The sequence below is a fragment of the Molossus molossus genome, unplaced genomic scaffold (genome assembly GCF_014108415.1).
Source record: "Molossus molossus isolate mMolMol1 unplaced genomic scaffold, mMolMol1.p scaffold_m16_p_21, whole genome shotgun sequence".
In the NCBI taxonomy this organism is placed as follows: Eukaryota; Metazoa; Chordata; class Mammalia; order Chiroptera; family Molossidae; genus Molossus; species Molossus molossus.
Window position 1 is genome coordinate 49,780,261 of NW_023425357.1, and position 21,965 is coordinate 49,802,225.

Genomic DNA, 21,965 nt, shown 5'->3' on the forward strand with positions numbered 1-21,965 from the left:
GGCCACACCGCCTGCCCAGACCGGGGGTGAGGACCGCGTCGCCGGTGGACACAGCGAGACTGAGAGAAGCATGACAAAGTCCATGTGGAAAGCAAATCAATCATATTTGGGGGGAAGTTACACAAAGGTAGAACACCGGAAACAACGCCTCATGTCCAGACGACTCGGAGGCTGGCCCGTGCCCGGTGCCCGGTGCCCGGTGCCCGGTGCCCGGCCCGTGATTCTCTGCTTCTGTGAGCTTTTCCTTCCTCCGCGTCACCTCCAGGTCTTCATTTTGCACGAACTGCTGAGCCGCGACCTTGAGGATGCGATGTCAGAGCCTTGGGTCGCAGCCTCTCTGACAAAGCAAAATATTTTTAGTAGATTACTGTGTTTAGAGATTTTTTTTTTTAATTTACTTCTTTTCGTTGGGCTTCCCTTTTTAATTAAATTATTCCTTTTGAGACGTTTTGATTAAAAGAAGATACATCTTATCATAATTAAAATTCACTGTCAATAATATTTATTTTTAAATAAACATTGGAAACAAGGTCAGACACTTGTTTATACACGGTTGTATATTGCTGGATGACAGTTGAATAAAAAACGACTTTGAAATAAGCTTTCTACGGGCATGGATGAATGGGAGGCCTCTGGCGGGTGCAGCCCGGAGGCTGTGTCCTCCTGCACCCTGACGCCAGCTGTACCCTCAGCTGGAGGACAGCCCAGGGCACCTGGCCACGGCCACACAGCAGACCGGGGTGCTCACCCAGCCTCCCCTGGGGACAGGGGACCTCCAGGAGCAGGGGTGACAGGAGCCCCAGCCCAGGTCCTGAACAAGAGAATTCTCTGGGAAGAGGAGTGATATTAACCGTCAGCCTTTCTGCTTGTGGTTCAACCAGCCCATTTGCCCACCTGGAGACTTTCTGCCCAAGTAGTATTTGCTATCACTGGAGTCACTGAGGGGACGTTTGGGGACAAGATGGGGCGTTCCACACTCTTTCTCAGAGCATCTGGAGGTTGCTTTGAGCCTCTGAAATACATATGTTGGGGGCAGGTCACACATGTCTTAAAGAAACAGAAACGCCTGGAGACTTATTCCTTATTCCCTGACAGGATGGCATTAAATGCCCAGATCTCTTGGATTTGTTCAAAGCCCAGACGGTTTTAATATTTTTTTTTCTTTATTGATTTTTAGAGAGAGGGGAAGGGAGAAGGAGAGAGAGATAGAAACATTGATGAGAGAGAACATCGACTGGCTGCCTCCTGCATGCCCCCCACTGGGGATCAGGCCCACAACCTGGGCATGTGTCCTGACCGGGAATCAAACCGGCGACCTCTTGGTACAGGGTGGACGCTCGACCCCTGAGCCACACCGGCCGGACCAAACCCAGCTGGTTTTAAATCAGTGTGCCTGTCACTGATGTTGCTGTCTGATACCTCCGTGTCTCTGCTGGCCGGTTCAGGGTTAGGACTCTGCTTCTGGCGTCCGCGTAACCAGCTCTGGCCAGAGAGCTGTGCACTGGGCATCGCATTGCTAGTCTGAACCCGGACTGGCCACGTTCCACGCAGTAACCCTGGGCCGGCCGGAGTCTCCGTTTCCCAACGTGCAGAGCCTCTCCTGCTGGCCGGCACTGGAACTGCACCACGATGGGGACCCAGCCCTGGCTGTGCTGGGGGGCAGCTCATTCTTGTGGCATCGCTCAGCCCCGCCCCTCTGCTCCGGGGAGGACTCAGTGTGCCCTTATTTGGGAAGGAGAAAAGAGAAGCGGGTGTGGACCGTCCCACCGGCGGGACCCCCGTGCGGAGCGGCCGGCTGGGCGGCTGAACGGGGGCGGTCGCTGGCTGCTGTTTCTGGTGGATACATTAAGTTGTCTCACATTTCGCTCCTATCGATCAGCACCCGTCGAGCGGTGCCTTTAATCATTTCGTCTGGTGGCGAGTAGTGCTGTTCACAAGGATCATCTCTTTTTATAGTGAACTCAATACTGCAGCTACTGGCAACTCAGACACGGGCCCTCGTGCCTGAACGAGCCGGGCATCCGCGAGGCCAGGTGGACGGGAAACGGCGTCCCGTGATGGGCGGGTGTTGTGGTAGATCACTGCGGGCCGGGAGCTGGGGAGCCATCGCGCGCCACACACACCAGCACCCTTGCAGGCGGCTGTCAGCCTGCTTCTGCCCCGAAGACACTGGCCCTGGTGTGACGCTCACGGGGAGAGGAGGCCGGGTGGTCTGGGGAGCCGCTCTCCTGGGCTGCCCGTGTTCTGCACGGACGGGGGCACCTGGCACGCAGAGGGGCTAGCCTGTAGGTCTCCTCCTGGGGACCAGGGATTTCCGGGACGGAGGGGTGAGTGAGGTTGGGCAAGTTCCCTAAAGAGGAACTTAGCCCCCTGGAACAGAAGTGAATGGGAGTCAAACTGAGGCCGATGAGGAATTAGGGTCCCAGGAGGCCAGAGCAAATCCTTCAGACCCGGAGACCCCGCGGACCACCTCCCTGCTGGTTCAGAGCCTGGACTTGAAGGTGGGAGCAGGCAGGTGTGCACCTGCAGGTCTGTGAGCAGTGGTCACCAGGGTCCCCCACGCAGCTCTCTGAGGGCAGAGTGGGCAGCCTGCATGGGATGTGAGGGTACATACAAACCAGGAGGGACAGACCCCACACAAACAAAAACCATGGGTTCCAACGCACCACCCAAACACCCTTTCCTTTGGATTTTGTGTTGAGCCCAGGACAGACAGAAGTTCTAGGACAAGGTAGTTTATTCCATTTGGGACCAAGGCACGGTGGGTGATTCAGAATCACTGGTCCCAGCCTGTGAGGACCACCCCGCTGGCTTGAAGGGACTGTGGAACCAACATGAGAGCGGGGGGCAGGAGGGCAAACACCACCCCCGCTGCAGGCTGAGCCAGAGGCGGGTGCGGGGAGCCTGCTGGCGAGAGTGAGCCAGGCCCCACACCCACGGGAGGAGGCCCTGAATTCTACAGTGGTGCTACGTGGCGGTCGCTGGTTGATAGCCTCTCATGTTGGTGAACCACGAGGGTCCTTCAGGCACACGCGGCACCTGGCACCTACGAGACAGCAGCCTCCACACTTCCCCAGCCTGGCCACTCCTTGGTCCTCACCGTCCTGCCTCACGCAGGTGCGGTCTGTGAGCACCGCGGCCAACAGGTGCCCTCAGGAGCCTTCGCTGGGTCCGTCCATCCCACCCTGCAGCCTCCGACAGCGTGGCCACTGAAGGCCCAGGGGCAGCGGGCACGGCCGCTGTTCAGCACGCACAGGGCTGACCCCCGGGGAGCCAGGGGTGAACCAGACTCCCACCCCCAAGGCAAGGAATCGCTCTTTCGCAGAACACGCACACAGTTTTCGATTTAAGAACACCACGAAGACGTTCAATTGGGTTGTATCTAACCTGCGTTTCCTTTCTCTTGCAAACGTTGTGGGGTCGGTTTTTTTTCTGTGCTTTATTATTATTATTTTTTTAATAAATGATAGTATTCAAAATTTTCCATTTTGCTTGGAAAACGCTGCAGCGTGTCTACAACGCAGTCAGCCGACATGCTCGTATCTACACGACCGACTAATTCCCCATCCGGCTGTTCGCAGCTGAGCGTGTTCTTGCCCCTTCAGTACCAGGGGGCGTTGTACAGCTGCCAGTCCCCTCCGCTGACCCCGCGCCGCAACCCTCCAGGGGGAAGTTCCGATCCTGCCGCCACCACCTCCCCGGCTTCTCCAACCCGGCTCCCTGCACATGGGTGCGTCCCACCAGCTGCTCTCCAGAAGTGATGCCCACTAACTGGACTGCCAGTCCTGGAGGGGGGCTCTCCTTTATCAGCAAACCCTGGTTCCATTCGAGTGATGAACTGTCTTTAGAACCGCGGAGGCTCCGGACCAGGGCGACCACCGGGGAGGCCGCAGCCGCGCAGTTGGGATTCGGGGCTCTCCTGGGCGGGAGAAGCCAGATTACAAATGCACAGATAATTAATTCAAGTCAATACAGTGAGGGGTTCAGGCTGAGAGACATTCAATTATGTTGTTCAAAGAGAAGATGCTGATCTCCAGCCGGTCTGCTCCGTGTCGCACATACCAGAGTGGTTTTCATCTGTGCGGCGGTGAGGGGGGTTCCCCTGGAGCTGTGGGACCCTGTCGGGGGGGAAGCCGCGAGGATGTGGCTGCAGTGCTCCGGTCCCCCGTGGGGGACACTCAACCCAGCCAGCCGGGTTCCCTGTGTCAGCCTCTCAGCGCTGAGTGACGGTCTGTGCTAGACTAGTTGGTGCCGGATGGTCACCGAGGGATGGATGGATGGTTGGCTGGACAGATGGGTGGGTGCATATGGAGGCGGAGACAGAGACAGAAGTTTCCAAAGATGGTCAGACTCGTCCATCCCACCATAAACACGTTAGGGCTTTCAGATGTTGCCTTAGCCAGTAGCACAGAAAACCCCGGGGGAATTATTCACATCCACAAGGGATCACTTTAGAACTCCTTTAAGCAGCAGGCTCCGGTAGCACGTTTAAGATGTGGTTTGAGCCCTGGCCGGTTTGGCTCAGCGGTTAGAGCGTCCACCTGCGGTCCGGAGAGACCCGGGTTCGGTTCCCGCTAAGGGCACATACCTCGGTTGCAGTTTGTCCCCGGCCCTGGTTGGTCGTGCGGGTGGCAGCCACTCGATGTGTCCCTTTCACATCGATGTTTCCCTCTCTCTCTCTTCCCCTCCCTCCCTCCCACTCTGTCTGTACAAAAAATGGAAAAATGTCCTCGGATGAGGATTAAAAAAAAAAAAGATGTGGTTTGAATCCCACGTTGCTACCTGGAGGAAGAGACGTGAACACATGCTGAGGTCTGGAAGGTCCCATCTCTGTGACAGGTGGGTTCTGTGCACTTCAATGCCTGGCTGTAAGGTTTGACTTTTCTTTTTGGTGGTACGTGCCCCTAGCAAGAACCGAACCCGGGACTCTCTGGTCCACAGGCTGACGCTCAACCGCTGAGCCAAACTGGCCAGGGCAAGGTTTGACTTTTCTGTGATGAACATATATTACTTCTGTAATAAGATAAAAAGTGATAACATATTTTTTAAATAAAGAAAAGGCAAGTTTACAAAAGAAAATTCCAGCCCCACCGGTGTGGCTCAGTGGTTGAGCATCGACTCTGCACCAAGAGGTCGCCGGTTCGATTCCCGGTCAGGGCACACGCCCAGGTTGTGGGTCCGATGCCCAGTGGGGGGCGTGCAGGAGGCGGCCAGTGGATGTTCTCTCTCATCGATGTTTCTGTCTCTCTCTCTCCCCCTTCCTCTCTAAAAGCAATAAAGAAAAAGAAGGAAGGAAGGAAGGAAGGAAGGAAGGAAGGAAGGAAGGAAGGAAGGAAGGAAGGAAGGAAGGAAAATTCCATTTACGAAGATGCGACTTTCCGCGGCGTCCGGGGCATTTGTTCTGAGGGAAGAGGCTCTCCGTGCTCCATGCCTCCAGGGCCCCCGTGGCTGAGGGAGGAGGCAGAGCCGAAGGCTGAGGCCCGGAGTTTGCACATCTGTGTGGATGGTCTGCACACCCACTGCCCCCCCCCCCCCAAGAGATGGCCTAGAGGAGTTGGATCTGTTTGGCCCAAACACTGGAGGGGTGGCAACCAGGACTCGGGACAGGGAGGCTGGGGGTGTGGGATTCTGCAGAACCTGGTCAGTAACCACTTTCATTCTTGAGCAAACACACTGATCACGGCTGTGCGGACGGCCCGTGTGAGAGCAATGGGTGCTGGGCGCCTGCTCTCCCCGCGGAAGAAGCCGCTGTCCAGCGGGAGGCCGGGAGGCCGGCACACGCCTTAACTGGAATTCAGGTTTGATGGAGATAAGCCCGGAGATGGGGTAGAAAGGGGCCCAGGGCAGGAATAAGGAATTGTGACAGGGCGTGGGGGAGGGGTGACAGGGACCCGGCAAACGTCCTGGAAACGAGTTGAAGTGGCCTTGAGCTGGGCCTTCAGAAGCCTCCCTTCCTGCCCCGGACACAGACGCAGCTGGACTTGCTGACACGGAGCTGCCGTTGCCTGCGCCAGGCTGGCGGGTTCTCGCGAGTGGCGGCCACCCCAGGTGGCCTCCTTGCATCTTTTTTGAGATGTGTTGAGCAGTGAAAACAAGACCCCCTGGGCCTCAGGGTGTCTGGGCAAAGGGCAGCCAGTGCGGCGTCTCCGCCCACGCACGGGCCTGGTGGCACCTCTGGGCAGCGCTGTGACAGGCCGCGTCAGTGCCGGGTGATGCAGGGGGGGAGGGGGTGCCTCTCCACGTGCACCCGAGGGCACCTGCCCCGATGGCGACAGCTGTGGGGGAGCCGGGCACACACATCAACAATAACAAGGGAAACCCCACTCGGTTACAACTGAAGGAGCGTCCAAGCCAGGGCCCTGTGCAGACACGAGGGCGGATTCCCGAGCGAGCAGGCCGGGTCCACGGGAGGTATTTGCGGGCAGCGTGGAAGACAAAGACCCGTCGGGCAGGTGAGAAGTTGGTCATCCCCGCTCCGAAGCGTACGAGGCAGGGACTAAGGAAAGACCTATCGGGCATGAAATACGTTGGCCATCGGCTGTGTTTGTGAGATGCGTGGCCCTTGGCGTGCTGCCGAGCGCGGGGCCCACGCGACAGAATCGTTGACGGAGCATGTTCGGAGGCCTTGTCCTTGCTCCTTACGTCAGCGAAGCTCCCGGCTCCCCAGTTTACGCCACTGGTGTGGACAGAGAGGGGGGCCTGCAGACACCGGAGACACCGGAGACCGCTGCTCGGCCCGCGGCAGCGCCAGTGCCCGCATCGGGGTTACTCGGGCCTGGAGACCGAGGTGGCCGGCGGGCTGTGAGTGCAGCAGACACCGCCTGTGCTCCAGGACACCCCTCCAGCCAGTGTGACTTCGTAGCCGTGGTGGACGCTCGGACGCCGACCAAGGCCCCCACTCAGGTGCAGCCGAGGATGACAAGGGGAGCCGCGGGGAACCCCGAGGGGACGGAGGCTGTGCTTCACCGTGGGGCTGGAACCAGGCCAGGAGAGCCACCACTGCCCCTGGCCTCCCTGCTCGGGGCCCTGCAGCTGGGGGAAGCTGACCCCAGGTACACGAGTTGTACATGCAGGCGCCCAAGCAGGTCTCTCTCTCTCTCTCTCACACACACACTCACACACACACACACACACCCCTAAACCAAATTCCCGGAGAAGGACTCTGATGGGCCCAGCTTGGGCCACAGGGCCAGTCCCGATCCCGCCCATGGTGACCAGGAGCCGGTGTGATGGTACTTGGTCCGGCTGAGCTGTCTGGGAGGAAGCAGGGTGTGGTCCGAGAAGACCCTGGGGGGAGGCCCAGGGTCAGAGCTGCTCAGATCATCGCAGGACCCTGTGGAAACGCCAGTTCTGGGGTTTGGGGAAGGAAACGTCTGCCTGGGGCAGAAGGGGGACTCGGATCTGGGGTGTGAGGAGCGGGGACCTCCCTCACGTCTCCCTCTCAGGACATGAGGCCCAGCATTCGGCCCAGAGGGCTGAAACAGCTCCGGAACCGCTGTCTTCAGAGTCTGTCTCCCCGTTTCATCATCTGTCGCATAGGCTGATGAAATCGAATCTCCTGGACCCTCTCTGAGAGCCTGGTTGTCCTGGGTCCCACCCGGCCACCCAGCGACACCCTGCACAGCCTTATCCCTTCCAATTAGTGCCCGAGGCAGGAACTGATGGACTGAAAATTAACATTATTGATCTTCATCCCAGAATATGGTCAACCAGGCATCATTTTTGCTGATCAATGTTGCTGATCAATTACCTAATTAAAGAGAAAAAAGAAATAAAAAAGGAAGGGCTTCCTGGCACCTGGGTGACCTGACGTGCCCCCCATCGACCGTTACGTCAGGACTGGCTCTCCGTTCAGGATTTTGAGCTAACGGCAGACAACCTTCCAAACACCGCGAGACACTAGCTGAAGCTCCTGTTTCCAGGAGGGAGGGAAGTCAGCCTCCTCGGGGCACACGGAGCAGGTGGGGGCACCATGGGCTCCTGCCGGCCCCTGAGCAGTCGGTGCAGATGCCAGGGGGGACCAGGGAGCAAGAAAGAAAGACAATTCCCTTCTCCCCAGTTACACCCAACAGATAAGTCAAGCTGCCAGGACTCCGTCGTTGTCCATGTTGTCACTGTGAAGGCAAAAGGGTGAAATCAATGCACTGTGTGCTGAGTCCCGTCTCCCCCTTTCATGTCCTCCCCTGGGGTCTCCACAGTCAGGGCTGGCTGCCAGGGGGGTGGCTGCCAGGGGAGCGGCTCACCTTGTCACCTGCAGGCTCTATTTGTCACCCTCAGTGTGAGTATTCACAGTTCAGAATGAAACTCTGGAGAGAGCAACCTCCTCCTAAGAGAATGCCCCTCCTTTCCTGGAACCTCACGCACCCCGGACCCCTGGGCTGGAGCTGGCCTGCGGCTGCACCCCTGGGAACAGGCCACAGGCTTGGGATGGTGACTCTGGAATGGCACCACTTGGGCAGCACCAGGAAGCCCGTCTCTGCCTCCCAGTGGGTCTCGGACATTCGCCTCTCGAGTCCGAGTGTCCACGCGCTGTGGATGAGGGACTGTGACAGGCAGCTCCCCGTCCCGCTGTCCTGTCCACCAAGCACTTGCTGTTCCTCGAGGGGCAGGAGGGACAACTGCAATCAAGTGGTTCCTGACCCTGCAGTCACGAATAAATGTCACCAGATACTCTCTAATGTCGAAAAATATATAAGCACAGCTTAATTGGTAGCAATTTTGCTAAGTAACTTCAGCTTCCTCTGTCTCCATTCCTACCTCTGTAAACACAGTAAAGGACACTTGTCCCATGAAATTTGTGAGCTCGTGTCAATACATCATTGCCCGGTGTTGAATTATTTACTCAGCGGGTACGACTGTCTCTTTCCCTGGTAATAACGAGGTCACTGGGCGGAAAATCATTTCATAGTAAAAGGGAAAAGGGCACCTCCAGAAGCAAACACACTGAGCGGCAGTGGAAATCCACCCCTCACCTCCCGGGAAGCAGCCCCGCCTGAAACAGGCACAGTCCACCTGCAAATCCCTCACCTCCACCTTCGTGACAAATGTCGTCAAAGGCTCTCATAATCTCTCTCTCCTTTTAACTTCTGTTTATTTAAACCACTCAACTCCGTAACTGTTCCTTCTGGCAGGAAAGGTAGCGATCAAAACCCAGTTCATCGTTTACAGAGAAACAACCAGACCCCTGGAAGGCGGTGGTTTTCAGGGCGCAGGGTTGTGATCCTTTGAAGAGGGAGGGAGCCGGTCCGCTGACTCAGCCCTGGTGTTAGGGTGCCACCTCGTGACAGACTCGGGTTTCCTGCTGTGGACTTTGGGCGGCTTTACTGTTCCACAGTCCAAGATCTACCGGGGATAAAAGCAAACCAATAAATAATAAGTGCCCATAGAATCTGCCAGAGTCCAAATGTCCAGGTTAATATTAAAGCCACTTCTTCTTCAGGCATCAAGGAGCCTCATTACGTAGGAAAACAGGGTTCACAGCAGACGCGACCTTTGTCTTTGGGAAACTGGAGGAATCTATCAGTTGTGTTTCGGATGCCTGGGATCGAGAAAGCCCTCAGGAGTGGCCTGCGGAAGTTGAACAGAGAAACGTGGATTTCAGAAACGTGTCTGACCACCGTACCAGGCGTGGTAGTCCCTGCTGTTCGGAATTCCAGATGGCTGGTCTTGAACTAATTGTGAGCGTGGTGCTGTCCCTTGAGCAGAAAAGAACAGGGTTGCCAGGTGTCTTCCTAGCATCATTCCTTTGATTTTTGTAGCCAGAGCCCCCCTTAGCCAGCAGGAAAGGCTGTGCCTGGCAGGAGTGTCCCGTTAGCCCTGACACCTTGCAGCAGTCTCTTCACTCTGTCAGGGGGGGCATTCTCCAGTGATATCGTGAGCCTGAGGAATGACCGCCAGGGGCCACTGTGTCCGGGTCCCCCTCCGCCCAGCACCACCCCCCGGCTCTCCTTGTCAATACACCACATCTAGACCAGCGCACAGACCAAGGGCACAGCAGGGCCTGGGACGTTCACCTTGAGCTTCAGCTTTGTGAGGATGCAGACAATGGTGGCACTCAGTGCCAGGTCCTGTTCTAACATGGGCGCATCTCACCACGGGCTCCATGCCCCCCCAGGAAGCAGTAAGTGTTGTCAACTCCGTGTCACAGACAAGGGCTCATCCTTCTCAAACCCACCGGGTTCGGTCATTTAAAAGGAACGCAGAAAAAATTCTGCATGCGTACATACAGACCAATGTACAGACACAGGTGTGTATACGTATGTGCCTATGCATGTGTATATATACATATATGTACACATGAAATATATGAAATAACACGCCGACTTTTTTAAACTTGGAGGATTTACAACTTTCACCGAAAACGAAACCTTGCTTGTTTTCATTACAGGTTTGCTGGTGTTTCCTTAGGATCATGACTTTTTCTTCCACCTAAAGGGCAGGAAATCTCCTAGAAGGGTCCTAATTTCCAGACATGCACTTTCTTAATAGCTGAGGCTTAATCCTTCTGCGCTTATCTGTGAAAAGTCTCCAGAGTGCTCAGCCCACAGCAGCCCTGGGAAGAAACCCCACACACGGGGCACAGTTCACTGCACACGCTAAGCGCCCACGGTGTGCACTGTGGGGTTCTCGTCCACGGGAAGATCTTTGCAATGAACTGGGGGGCAGGGGAGTGTCACGTGCAGTTCATCGCCTCCCCACTGAACTTACTCAAAACCACTAGTGGGTCTGGCCGGTGTGGCTCAGCGTGGAGCATCGACCCTGCACCAAGAGGTCACGAGTTCCATTCCTGGGTTGGGGGCCCGGTCCCCAGTGGGGGGCGTGCAGGAGGCGGCCAGTCCATGTTCTCGCTCAAGACGTTTCTCCCTCCCCTCTCCCTCTAAAATCAATTAAGGGGAAAAAAGTTAACAAAAATGGGAAAGCATCTCTATCCATGTCTGACAGTTCACCACTCAGAGCTACAAAGGAGAAAGACAGACACGAAAGGTTCCACGCGCCCCGGCCGCGACTCCCCGCTTCCAGCTTGCGCGACGGGAGGCGGAGGGCACCCAGCGCGCAGACACCCTCGGGCAGCCACGCCCTCCCGGCCGCGGCGCCGCCCCAGGCGCATGCGCCACCCTCGTCGGCGCGCGCGGTGACGTCACGAGCGGCGCCAGCCACGCGCTCCCGGCGCCCGCGACCCCGGCGGGTCAGTCTGCGGGCTCCGGGTGCCGCGCGAGCTCGGGCCCGAGGCCCTGCCCCACCGCCGACTGGGACGGCGCGGCGGCGGTGGTCGAAGGCCGCCGGAGCAGGTGGACGCAGGGAGAGCGTGCGCAGCGCCGATGGAGACGTCATCAGGGCGCACCGGAAGCGGCCCCAGAACGAAGAGTAAGCGGGGCTGAGGCCGCGGCGCCGAACGGGAAGGGTCGGGCCCTGGGCGGACAGAGTGCGGGTGGCACTGCCGCGGGGGTCGTCCCCCTGCCTCGGGGAGACCGCGGTCCAGAGGCCCGGCTGGCCCCGTTTCCGAGCCCGGGGTGCATGTCGGCGGGCGGCCGGGCTCGGGCCGCCCAGTGGGGTGGGAGGTGGGGCCGGCCCCGGCCTGCGCCCGGCTGGAGCGGTTCCTCCCGGGGTGGCCGTGGTCCAGGCCTGCCCGGCCCGGAGCTCTGAGCGGCCCGAGTCGGGTGCAAGGCGCCGGGCCCGTGGGCAGGGCGGTGCGGGCGCGTCCGAACCGGCGTCGCTCGGGAGTCGGCTCCGCCCCCGCAGCGCCCCCGGACCCGTGTGACCGCGTTCAGCGTCTCGGCCCATTCCAGCGGCCGCCCCCCACGTGCATGCTGGGAGTAACGGCTACGGCACAGGGCCGCTCACAGGCTCGGCGAGAAAGCACGTGCGGTTCCCGGCAGGTACTGAGAGCTCAGGGACCCTTAGCTGTGTTGTCGCTGACACGCTCCCCAGTCGAGGCACGGGGCAGGCGACCAGCCATTGCTGGGGTTCCAGGCCTCGCAAGTCGCTCCCCACCAGAAGGGCGTCCGCCCATCGTACGTTTGTGGGAGAACTAGACTCGGTGCCGAAAACTTGTAACTACTTTGGCGTGTTATGTACACACGGACGCACAAGGGAGCTGGGATGAGTTTTACGGGGTGTAGCGTGAACCAGATTTCCTCATCTTCAACCAGGCCGTTGTCTCATTCTTCTGTGCGCATCCACAGCCGCCCCCGGTGCCATGGTTTTTCTTCTACAGATGAAGTAAGAAACAGGAGTGAACGTTTTTAGAGGTTGACACCATGTTGGTCGATATAGACACATATTGAGCTCGAAGGAAGACCTGTACACTGTCCGTTTAGGACACCAGCAGTTGTATGGTACATTTCATAGCTATTACACTGAAAAATCTTTTTAGCAAAATGTGATATTGCCAACCACCTGCCTCACATAATTTTTAAAAGAGTTACTTCCTGCCCAGCCAGGGTGGCTCAGTGGTTGAGCCTCAACCCGGGAATCAAGAGGTCCCGGGTTGATTCCCAGTCAGGACACGTGCCCAGGATTCGGGCTTGATCCCCAGTTGGGGGTGTGAAGGAGGCAGTCGATCAATGTTTTATATCATCAATGTTTCTATCGCTTTCTCCCTAACTCTCTAAAAATCAATAACATTTAAAACATGAAAATAAAAGAGTTACTTCATTACAGATGGAGCAACTCCTTGGCTCCTGTGGTATTGTCCACATTCAGACCGAGAGGGGATTTTTGTGAGTTTATTGGAGCCAAACAGTTGCTGGGAAGTAAAAGCTGATTGAGAGAGTGCTCCTGAAACGTGGCAGTTTCGCACCCTGTTTTATACATCACAATTACAAGAGGAGATCTAAATGGGTTACATGAAAACCACTGGTGATAGATTAGGGAGAAGAGAGAAAGCAAAGAGTGGGGGACCTCTGGGATTGGATAAGAGTACAATGAAGACACATACTGCTTTTACATAGTTGGGTGCAGGACAATTAACAGCAGCAACAGTGAGGAGATTTGTGGTCTCTACTCTGGTGTGGTTGTTGGGCCCGGTGGGGTCCGGAAAAGGGGAAGTTACCCTGACATTCCAAAAGTATGTTATTATAGATGCAAAATGGTAACAGACAGGCTCTGTTAAGGTAAAGACTGACCTTTGTCAGGGAAGATTCTAGCCTAGGACATGCCTACGTGCAGTAAACCGCTTTTCATTAAAAAGTTGTGAGTTCAGACCATCCTTTGTGCTTACTTTAGGTCTCTGAGTTTTGAGGCTGCCGCACTGGCCCCCCGAGCTTGTTTAGTGTGTGGCCCCTATTTTGAACTGGTGCAACTCCGTGTGCGGGCTGCTGACCTGGAGCTCCATCTGCGAACTTGCTGGAAGTGCGGGATGTGGGAACGGGCCCAAGAGTCTACATTTTAACAAGTCCCAGAGGTTCTTACACATGTTGATGTTTGAGCAGCACTGTTCTGAAGCCCACCCTTGGGGTTTCTGATGGGTGTGGCTGGAGGGCAGGGTAAGAGGCTTCCGAGAAAGCTTGGAAGCTCTGCTCTTCCTACCACCTGCCTTCTGACTGAATGAGCATTGTTGTTTTTACAGCTCAAAAAAGTCTTGGGTCTTGTACCTAATAGGAATCATTTGGTGTCTGTTTTTTTTAATCCCCTAGGTGTAATCTACCATGCCCTCTCTCAGAAAGAGGCGAAAGAGCTTGATGTTCAGGTAGGTGCTCGGCTGGAAGTCAGGGTGATGACATAGGTGGCCTGGTGTCCTCAGAGCCTTCGTCTGCTGTAGGTGTCCGTTCCCGTTTCTCCCTCCTCCCCTTCCCAGTGCACTCCAGGCTCTGTTGCGTCTGTTTTTCTGATGACCTGTTTCCACATGCATCTCCTTTCCCACCGTCCAAAGCAGGCTTGGGTGACCAGGGCTTCCTGATGTGTGTCATGTCCCACTGTATGGGGACACCAGGCTGTGTCCACCTGAAGCCTGCCTTGGTGGGCATTGTCATTTGACCTGGTCACTGCCCCTTCACCCCCAGGCTATGTTGTTTTCAGCCTGCTTGGGACAATGAGGGTCTGGGAAATGGCCAAGAGGCAGGACCTCAGTAGATGCTGCCCGGGCTGTGGCAGACCTGGGGCAGAGGCACCCGACTGCAGCTTGCGGGGCAGCGATGCTGGGAGCTCCTTGCTGAATTACATACAGCATGACAGTTACTCTGCCTGGGAATCCCACCTAGGAGCCTGTGTTCAGCCGTGGTCACAGGCTCTCTGCTGCATGTTCCAGAGAGAGCTCGGGACGGCGGTGGTGCTGAGATGTGCTGGCAGTTCCTTCCCCAGCGCCGTGTCCACAGAGCTGGGAACCCAAGGGAAGAGGCTGCAACCCAGCAGCCAGGAAACCCAAACTCCTGGGCTGGCGGTGCACTTGCCGGGGGTGGGAATCATCTCCTTCAAGGCCGCAGCTGGGTCCCCTCTAAGCCCGTCTGCATCCGTCGGTACTGACTGAGCGTCGTCATCATAATCTCTCAGGCTTCCCTCCCTCCAAAAAGCGGGGACGCCTTTTCCCCATAGAGAGATGTTTTCTGTCAGCAGAGTAACCTCAGAGAAGCAGGGCCGGCAACCGGAGTCGGCCCGGCCCTCCATGGGACAGCCACGGACTGGCGTTTGAATGTGACTTTCGATCCAGACAGCTGTGTGGGTGGGGACAGGTAGCATGTGAGAGGCTTCGTGAGCCTCGCTCGCTCGGCAGGGCAGCCTGTCTAGGAGGGCCTGGCCGGGCGCAGCAGTGGGCCCGTCCCGTCTTGTCCCCGCAGCACCCCGGAGCCCAGCGGGCCGAGGCCTTCGTGAGGGCCTTCCTGAAGCGCAGCACGCCCCGCATGAGCCCGCGAGCCCGCGAGGACCAGCTGCAGCGCAAGGCCGTGGTTCTGGAGTACTTCCCTCGCCGGAGGCAGAAGGAGAAGAAGAAGTCCAGGGGCCTCTCTGCCCGGCAGAGGAGGGAGCTGAAGCTTTTTGACATTAAACCAGAGCAGCAGAGGTACCCGGCCTGCCTTCCTGCCTTCCTGCCCAGGGCACTGGGTGCTCCTGCCTATGATTAGGGAGCCACTCTCGCGTCTGCCACCAGGGGGCAGCATTCCTTTACCTACTGGGACTGGGTTTGGGTTTGGCTTTTAGTAAGAGGCTGGTGAGATGCTCTGGCTTCTGTCCCAGTCCTAGCGGGGCCTGCAGTGAGTCTGTTGCCCATGGCAACGGGCTGTTTGTTTTTCAGCTTTTTTAGAAAAAGAGCAACTGAGATTTCTTAATATATAACTCTTTATAGCTTTTAATTGCAGTAGCCAGAATTACCCACTAGGGCTTTATTGCCAGAGCATGCTGCCCATGTGTTCAGAAGCCTCCAGAAGGAACACAGCACTCTGTGGGCGAGCGTGTGCCTCCTCCCGCGGACACCGCGCCCTGCTTGCCCGGCGCTCTGCATGTGCATCTCAGGACTGCCTGTAGGCTCTGCCTCGAGACCGGCAGCAAATAACCTCCCACGTCCACTAGGCAAAGTCTGTCGCTCTGTCCACGGCATCTCCCAAGAAGTCAGCTGGGCTCTGGGCGGGGAGGGTTGCTGCTTGCCCAGCGGGCCTCCGCCAGAGCCCACTTGGGGTTTGAGCCTGGGGTCCTCGGCTCTCTAACGCACAGCCCGTGTAAATGGAGCCCCACGAGGCACCAGGACACCTGATGGCAGCAGAGGAAAGCCTTTGGGGTCCTCATCTGCTCCCCGCTTTGCCCCGCCACTCGCTCACCTTCCGGGTGACCGGTCACTGACACGGGGTCCTGCGTGACCAGCATCTCCTGTGTGATGAGGGCTCACCTAGCCCAGCTTCCTGAAGGGTGGAACCTCAGAGTGACAGGGCTTCATGAAAAGTCCATCCACGCAGTGTGCTGAGCAGTGTCCAGCCATTGGGTCCCAGGCGGTGTGGCCCTGGCTGTGTCCTGCTGCTGCAGCCTCCTCAGATAGTGCCCCGTGGCCTCAGGTGTCTGCCTGCCTGAGCTCCAGCCGTCACGGCCGTGCCCAGCTGGCAGCGGGGATGGGGCGGGCAGGCGTGCCCTCCCCCTCTCAGCAGCAGAAAGGTGGCCTCTCGAGGGGCTGCCAGCGAGGGAGCAGGCCTGAGGGGCGGAGGCACCTGCACGGAGACGGGACCCCGGGGTCCTTGGTGAAGCCAGGCTCTGTACCTGAACATCGTCGTCCCAGTGCATGTTGCCCAGCCCTCAACCCCCTGACTCTGCCGCAGATATGAGCTCTTCATCCCTCTCCACGAACTCTGGAAGCAGTACATCCGGGACCTGTGCAATGGCCTCAAGCCAGACACGTGAGTCGCGTTCTGAAGCCGTGCCCTTGGGGCAGACCCCGCACCCTGCCATCCCTGTCGCCGGGCCGAGGGGCAGCTTTCTGCGCTGCGCGGCCCCTCCAGACCCCGGCGGGGAAACAGGGCTTCTGTTTGCCTCGCAGGCAGCCCCAGGCGGTCCAGGCCAAGCTGCTGAAGGCAGATCTTCACGGCGCTGTCATTGCAGGTAACAGGCCCAGGAGCACGTGGCGTCCGACGCCGGCTGTCCCTCGGGCAGCGTAGCAGGGTCATGATGTCCCCAAGTCAGCACTGGGGTGGAGACAGCGGCCGCTGGCCTGGCTGGTTCTGGCCAGTCTGCCCTCTCCACACGGGGCGCTGGCTGCTACCCGGGGCACAGCGGCCGCTGGCCTGGCTGGCACTCGCCCACACCTGGCACCTCGGACAGGAAGTCCCTTTCGTTCAGTCCCCTGGTGGTGGTGGTTTTTTAATCCTCACCCGAGGACATTTTTGCATTTATCTTCAGATAGAGGGGGAGGGAGAAAGAGAGAGAGACATCGACGTGAGAGAAACACATCGACTGGTTGCCGCCCACATGGCCCCGACCAGGGCTGCAGTCCCCTGGTTTGAAGTGTCAGCTCTGAGCTGACTCCTCCCAGGCTGTCGTCTCCAGCACCGGCCTTTCCCTAGAATGCCCCACCCCTGCGGCAGTGCACACGGCATGTCCTCAGGTCAGCCCCGCCCCGGGCCTTCCCCTCTCCGCAGCACGCTGTTGACCCGGCTGCCCAGGGAGGCGTCCGCGCGTCTTCTTCCCCAATCATCCCCAGCGCTGCAGCACGTGCTAGCACTGAACCTGAGCCCCCACCTCCCTGGACTGCGCAGACCTGCCTGGCGCCCCCCTGCTGACACTGCCCCCACGGTGCTCTGCCGGCCCCTCCAAGGCCCTGGGCCCAGGTCCAGCCACAGCGGCCTGCGCACTGCCTCCCCCACAGCAGGCTTGGGCTGCCCCGGAGCCTTCGCATCTGCTGCCCCCCTCCCCAGCGAGTTCTGTGCTCACGGAATACCCCTCATCCAGGTCCCTCTCCCGTCCCTTCCCTGGGGTCTGCCTGTGCCCAGCACCACCGGGCGAGCCCGGTGCTCGGGGAACGTCCGCTGCCGCGTGGGGGCGTGGGTCAGGTGAGGCCCGCTGCCGGCGGAGGTGCTCACCTCGCTCACTGCCAGGCGGCCGTGGGGAGACAGGAGGGATGGGGTCCATTCAGATCCTGGACGTGACACGGCCCTGTCCTAACAGCCTGATGGGGCCTCGGTGCGGGACACACGTGTGACCTCTGCTCCCAAACCGCCCACACTGCGGGCTGTGGGCCCCCACGGACACGTCGGCCCTCACAAAGGCTGCAGTCAGGCAGTGGACCAGGACGCTGGGTCCCCACGCAGCCTGGCCCTGCCCTCTGCGCCCCTCCTTGGGGGCCCCGCCCCACAGAAACTGAGTGGGGACCCTTCTTCCTTTGCAGTCACGAAGTCCAAATGCCCCTCCTACGTGGGCATCACAGGGATCCTTCTTCAGGAAACAAAGCACGTTTTCAAAATCATCACCAAAGAAGACCGCCTGAGAGGTGCGTGACTGCGGGCACGGTGGGCTCCGAGCCGTGCCGCCCTCGGGGCTCGCCCTCCCCGGGCAGTGCCGCCGGACACGGGCGGGCAGGGAGCCGAGCAGCACTGCCCGGGGTCCGGGAGCTGCGCCGGCGCTGAGCCCGTGGGCCCAGGAGGCTCTCGACGGTGGCAGCAGCGCACGGTCTTGGCAGTTCAAAACCACACCTGGGGGTTTGCTTTAACTTTTGAGCCAGTTTTTCCTGCTGCTTCTGTCCATTTCCCTGTAGATTCTTTCGCTCTGGTTTTAATCTCAGACACGGTCACAGGTTTTCCCGAGCGTAGAGCCATGAGCCCATCTGAAAGCACGTGGGAAGGCGATTGGCCTGTCCTGGGAGGTCCTGGTTCGGAGGTTGGCTCACAGCCCTCAGCCTGAAAGGCAGCCGTTGAGTTATATTCAGGGGGTGACTGATTGGGCCTGTGGCAGAGGGAGGGACCCCGCAGGCCCGGGCTGGGCTCATGGCCACCATCTTCCTGTGAGCTTATTTCTTTTTTTTTGTTGCTGTTAATCCTCACCCAGGATATTTCTCCATTGATTTTTAATTAGAGTGGAAGGAAGGGAGGGGGAGAGAGGTCCGTTGCTTCCCGCATGACCCCTACTAGGCCAGGGATCAGACCTGCAACCAGGGTGAGCACCTTGGACTGGGACCGACCCGAGACCCTTTGGCCCTCGGGCTGACGCTACCCTGAGCCCCCGGCCAGGGCTGCAGCTGGTTTCCAGTCGCCGTGGGGGCAGCTCTGTGAGCGGACCCCTCCTCTCTGCCTTCAGTGATCCCCAAGCTGAACTGCGTGTTCTCTGTGGAAACCGACGGCTTCGTGTCCTACATTCACGGGAGCAAGTTCCAGCTCCGGGCAAGCGAGCGGTCGGCGAAGAAGTTCAAGGCCAAGGGAACCATCGACCTGTGAGCACCGGCCGACGCGGTCGCCGGCGGCGGAAACAGGCGCCTGGACACCAGGTCTCCGTGGAGCACGGGCCGCTTGTGCAGGGCCCCCCGCAGGCGGGGACAGTGTCGAAGCAGCTGCTCACCTGGGAGGAAACACCCGGCTGCGTGGAGCCGGGAGCCGGGAGCCGGGAGCAGTCGCGGGCCTGAGGGTTCCTCGCTGCGCGGAGAGCGGGACCCGCGCTGGCGGCCTCGTGGGACGCTGCGTTTCCACCTCTCCTCCTGTTTGTTCGTGGTCTGTGGTGACCCAGGTGTCGTGACAGTAAAACACGTGTAGACAGCCCAGGTGCAGGTGTGGTTCCTGCAGCCGGGGGGGAGGGGCGGCCGAGGCCTGGCCCCAGGTCAGCAGGCAGCGTCTGCGACACGTTCCTTTAGGGCACGCTTGCCACCAACTCCGACCTGACGCATCTCTCCTCCCCTGTCTCAAGAAAGCGAGAAGAGTGGATGGGGCGCTGCAGCAGGAGTTAGAACTCGGGGCCCCCAGTGCCTGCCAGCACCTGAACTCCCTGCCCCCCTCTGGGGCCTGGGCTGTCTGGCTGGGGGAGAAGTGCTCATGGGGCTGGGCAGGGGCTCCTGGAGGGGGGGCTGGGCAGGGGGCTCCTGGAGGGGGGGCTCCTGGAGGGGGGGAGCTGGGCAGGGGCTCCCTGAGGGGGGGCTGGGCAGGAGGCTCCTGGAGAGGGGGCTCCTGGAGGGGGGGAGCTGGGCAGGGGCTCCCTGAGGGGGGGCTGGGCAGGAGGCTCCTGGAGAGGGGGGCTGGGCAGGGGGCTCCCTGGAGGAGGGGCTGGGCAGGAGGCTCCCTGGAGGAAGGGATTGGGCAGGGGGCTCCCTGGAGGGGGGGCTGTGGATCTGAGCAGCTGTGGAATTTGAAGCCAGCGGCTCCCGGAGGCCCAGGGCAGGGCTGCAGAGCCATCTCGGAGCCATCTCGGCCCACTGGGCTCTGGCCGGCAGGAGGAAGGTGGGAGGGGCCTGGGGCTCTGGCTGCCAGTCCCAAACCCACAGGACGGGAGGCTCTGCCAGCCTGAGTGGGAGGGGAGAGGGGCCAGGAGCTGCAGGGAAGCTCTCACCTGTGGCCGAGGTGTGGCGCTGCCTTGCCGTTCACCCTGTCCTGTCACCTCTGTCCACTGGGGCCGTGAGGTGAGGTCTGGGCTTCCTGGGGAGGGACCCTGGGACCCGCTGCCCCAGGACCAGCAGGGCCGGCGTGACACAGCCAGGTTCTGGGCTGCAGCCCGACCCGAGGGGTGGGCCCAGGAGACCCACGTGCTGAGACCCCAGCTGGGCCTCTAATCACCAGTGTTCAGGGACCGTAGGCTCCTGATGGTGTCGAGTCTCCAGCTCTGGCGCGTGGACAGCAGTGGGAGATCGTGGGCTCTCGGGGTGCACTTCCCGGGTGCTGGGGAGGACCGGCAGGTGGCTTCTCTCCCCGCTTCCGAACAGTAAACTCGAACATCCCCCAAACGCCATGAATCAACGGCGAGAAGCCCTTTCTGGACAGCAGCTTTAGTTCTGATTCAGTTTGCATTTCTCAGCTATAATGCCCAATTAAGACATCTGTTAAACGTCTATAATATTAATTTAATTGAGGGGGTTCTAATAGAACCGTATTGGAATTGTCCATTTAATTAACCTCATGGGCCTTTAATGAATGCCTTAAATAGACATCGTTAACGAGTAGTAGACAAATTAAAATTAGAGTCAGTAGCACTCTTGGTCATTTTTCCTGAGCCGTGAAGGGCGAACATCGCTAAGTAGACAGACACAGAGATGGGCTGGAGTGTCGGCGCTGTGTCCCCAGTGGGGTCCGGCCCTTCCGTGTCCTGGTCAGCTTTGCCCCTGGGCGATGCCACACCGCAGCCCAGGAGCGCAGACTGGCCCCTTCCTGCCTTCCACGGGACGTTGGCCAGCTGGTCGCTTACACAGCGTCCGGGGGAGGCGAGGGGTGGTGAGGACAACAGAGGGGCTGGCTCCTCGCCCGAGGTGCCCCGGTCAGGAGGACGGTGGGGCCGGCGAGGATGGCCCAGCACCACTGCCTGGCTGCTCGGATGGACCGCACCTTCCCCAGGCCAGCACTCAGCTGCTGCTTTGGCCTCCTTGGCATTTGACCTGGGCAACGTTCCCCTCCCCCGCAGGCCCCCACTGCCCTGCCTCCCGGCGGCTCCTCGGGGCGCCGTCATGAGCCCCTTGTTTTCCAAACTATGAAATGTTGGACGAGCCCGAAAGCCATCCTGTCTCCCCCCGGGGCTGTCTCACCCACAACTTCAAACAGTCCTAGTCGGAGCCTCGCTCCCCAGCCTGACCCCCCTCTGCCTCGTCTGCCTCGTCTGCCTCCCGCCTGGGCAGTGACGCAGGGCAGCTGTCATGGCGGCGTCACATCCCCGTGGTCCCCTCGTGAGTGCCTCAAGGGGGTGAGCGCGCTGCCACCGACCAGGCGGCACTGCGCACGGAACTGCCGCTGTCCCCGCAGACGCCGTCTCCAGTGAACCTCCTCCCACTGTCCACTCGCTGCAGCCGGAAACCCAGGAGGCATCTGTCTGGGCTCACGACCCCATCCGATCTCCCACGAGGCCTGCGGTCCCCTTCCCACAGCCAGCCAGCCCGTCGCCCGCCTCCTGCCTCCACGTGTGGCCCAGCCCAGGGGACCTTCGAGACCCACAACTCACAGTCTCTGCTCAACCCCACACATGACTTCCCAGGACCCTCATACAGCTGCCCTGACCGGGGTCGCCAGGGCCTCCACCTGACCCAGCCCGCCTCTGCGACCCTATCTCGTGCCCCACCCCCGTGTCCTGACACGTCTGCACACCTGTCCTACCAGCCACTCCTGCACCGGCCTCTCCCCCGGACCTCCAGCCACAAGGCAGCCCCCCCCTGCACCCAGCTCCCGCCCCGCTCAGCAGCCCCCCCCTGCACCCAGCTCCCGCCCCGCTCAGCAGCCCCCCCCTGCACCCAGCTCCCGCCCCGCTCAGCAGCCCCCCCCTGCACCCAGCTCCCGCCCCGCTCAGCAGCCCCCCTCTGCACCCAGCTCCCGCCCCGCTCAGCAGCCCCCCTCTGCACCCAGCTCCCGCCCCGCTCAGCAGCCCCCCTCTGCACCCAGCTC

The 21,965-nt window shown here is 59.6% G+C and overlaps 1 protein-coding gene across 2 annotated transcripts; it reads left to right on the plus strand.

The window, feature by feature from the left end:
- The first annotated feature begins 11,252 nt into the window (after positions 1–11,252).
- Positions 11,253–19,211, plus strand: POP4 (POP4 homolog, ribonuclease P/MRP subunit). Of its 2 annotated transcripts, XM_036275878.1 has the most exons (7): positions 11,253–11,364; positions 13,635–13,687; positions 14,772–14,992; positions 16,233–16,310; positions 16,451–16,512; positions 17,795–17,896; positions 18,700–18,915. In XM_036275878.1, exons 1-7 carry the CDS (start codon positions 11,319–11,321, stop codon positions 18,834–18,836), a joined length of 699 nt encoding a protein of 232 aa, XP_036131771.1. In that variant the 5' UTR covers positions 11,253–11,318; the 3' UTR covers positions 18,837–18,915. The 2 variants fall into 2 exon arrangements, with proteins under 2 accessions (XP_036131771.1, XP_036131770.1); XM_036275877.1 differs by lacking the exon at positions 16,451–16,512 and having other exon boundaries at positions 18,700–19,211.
- Positions 19,212–21,965: the final 2,754 nt, after the last annotated feature.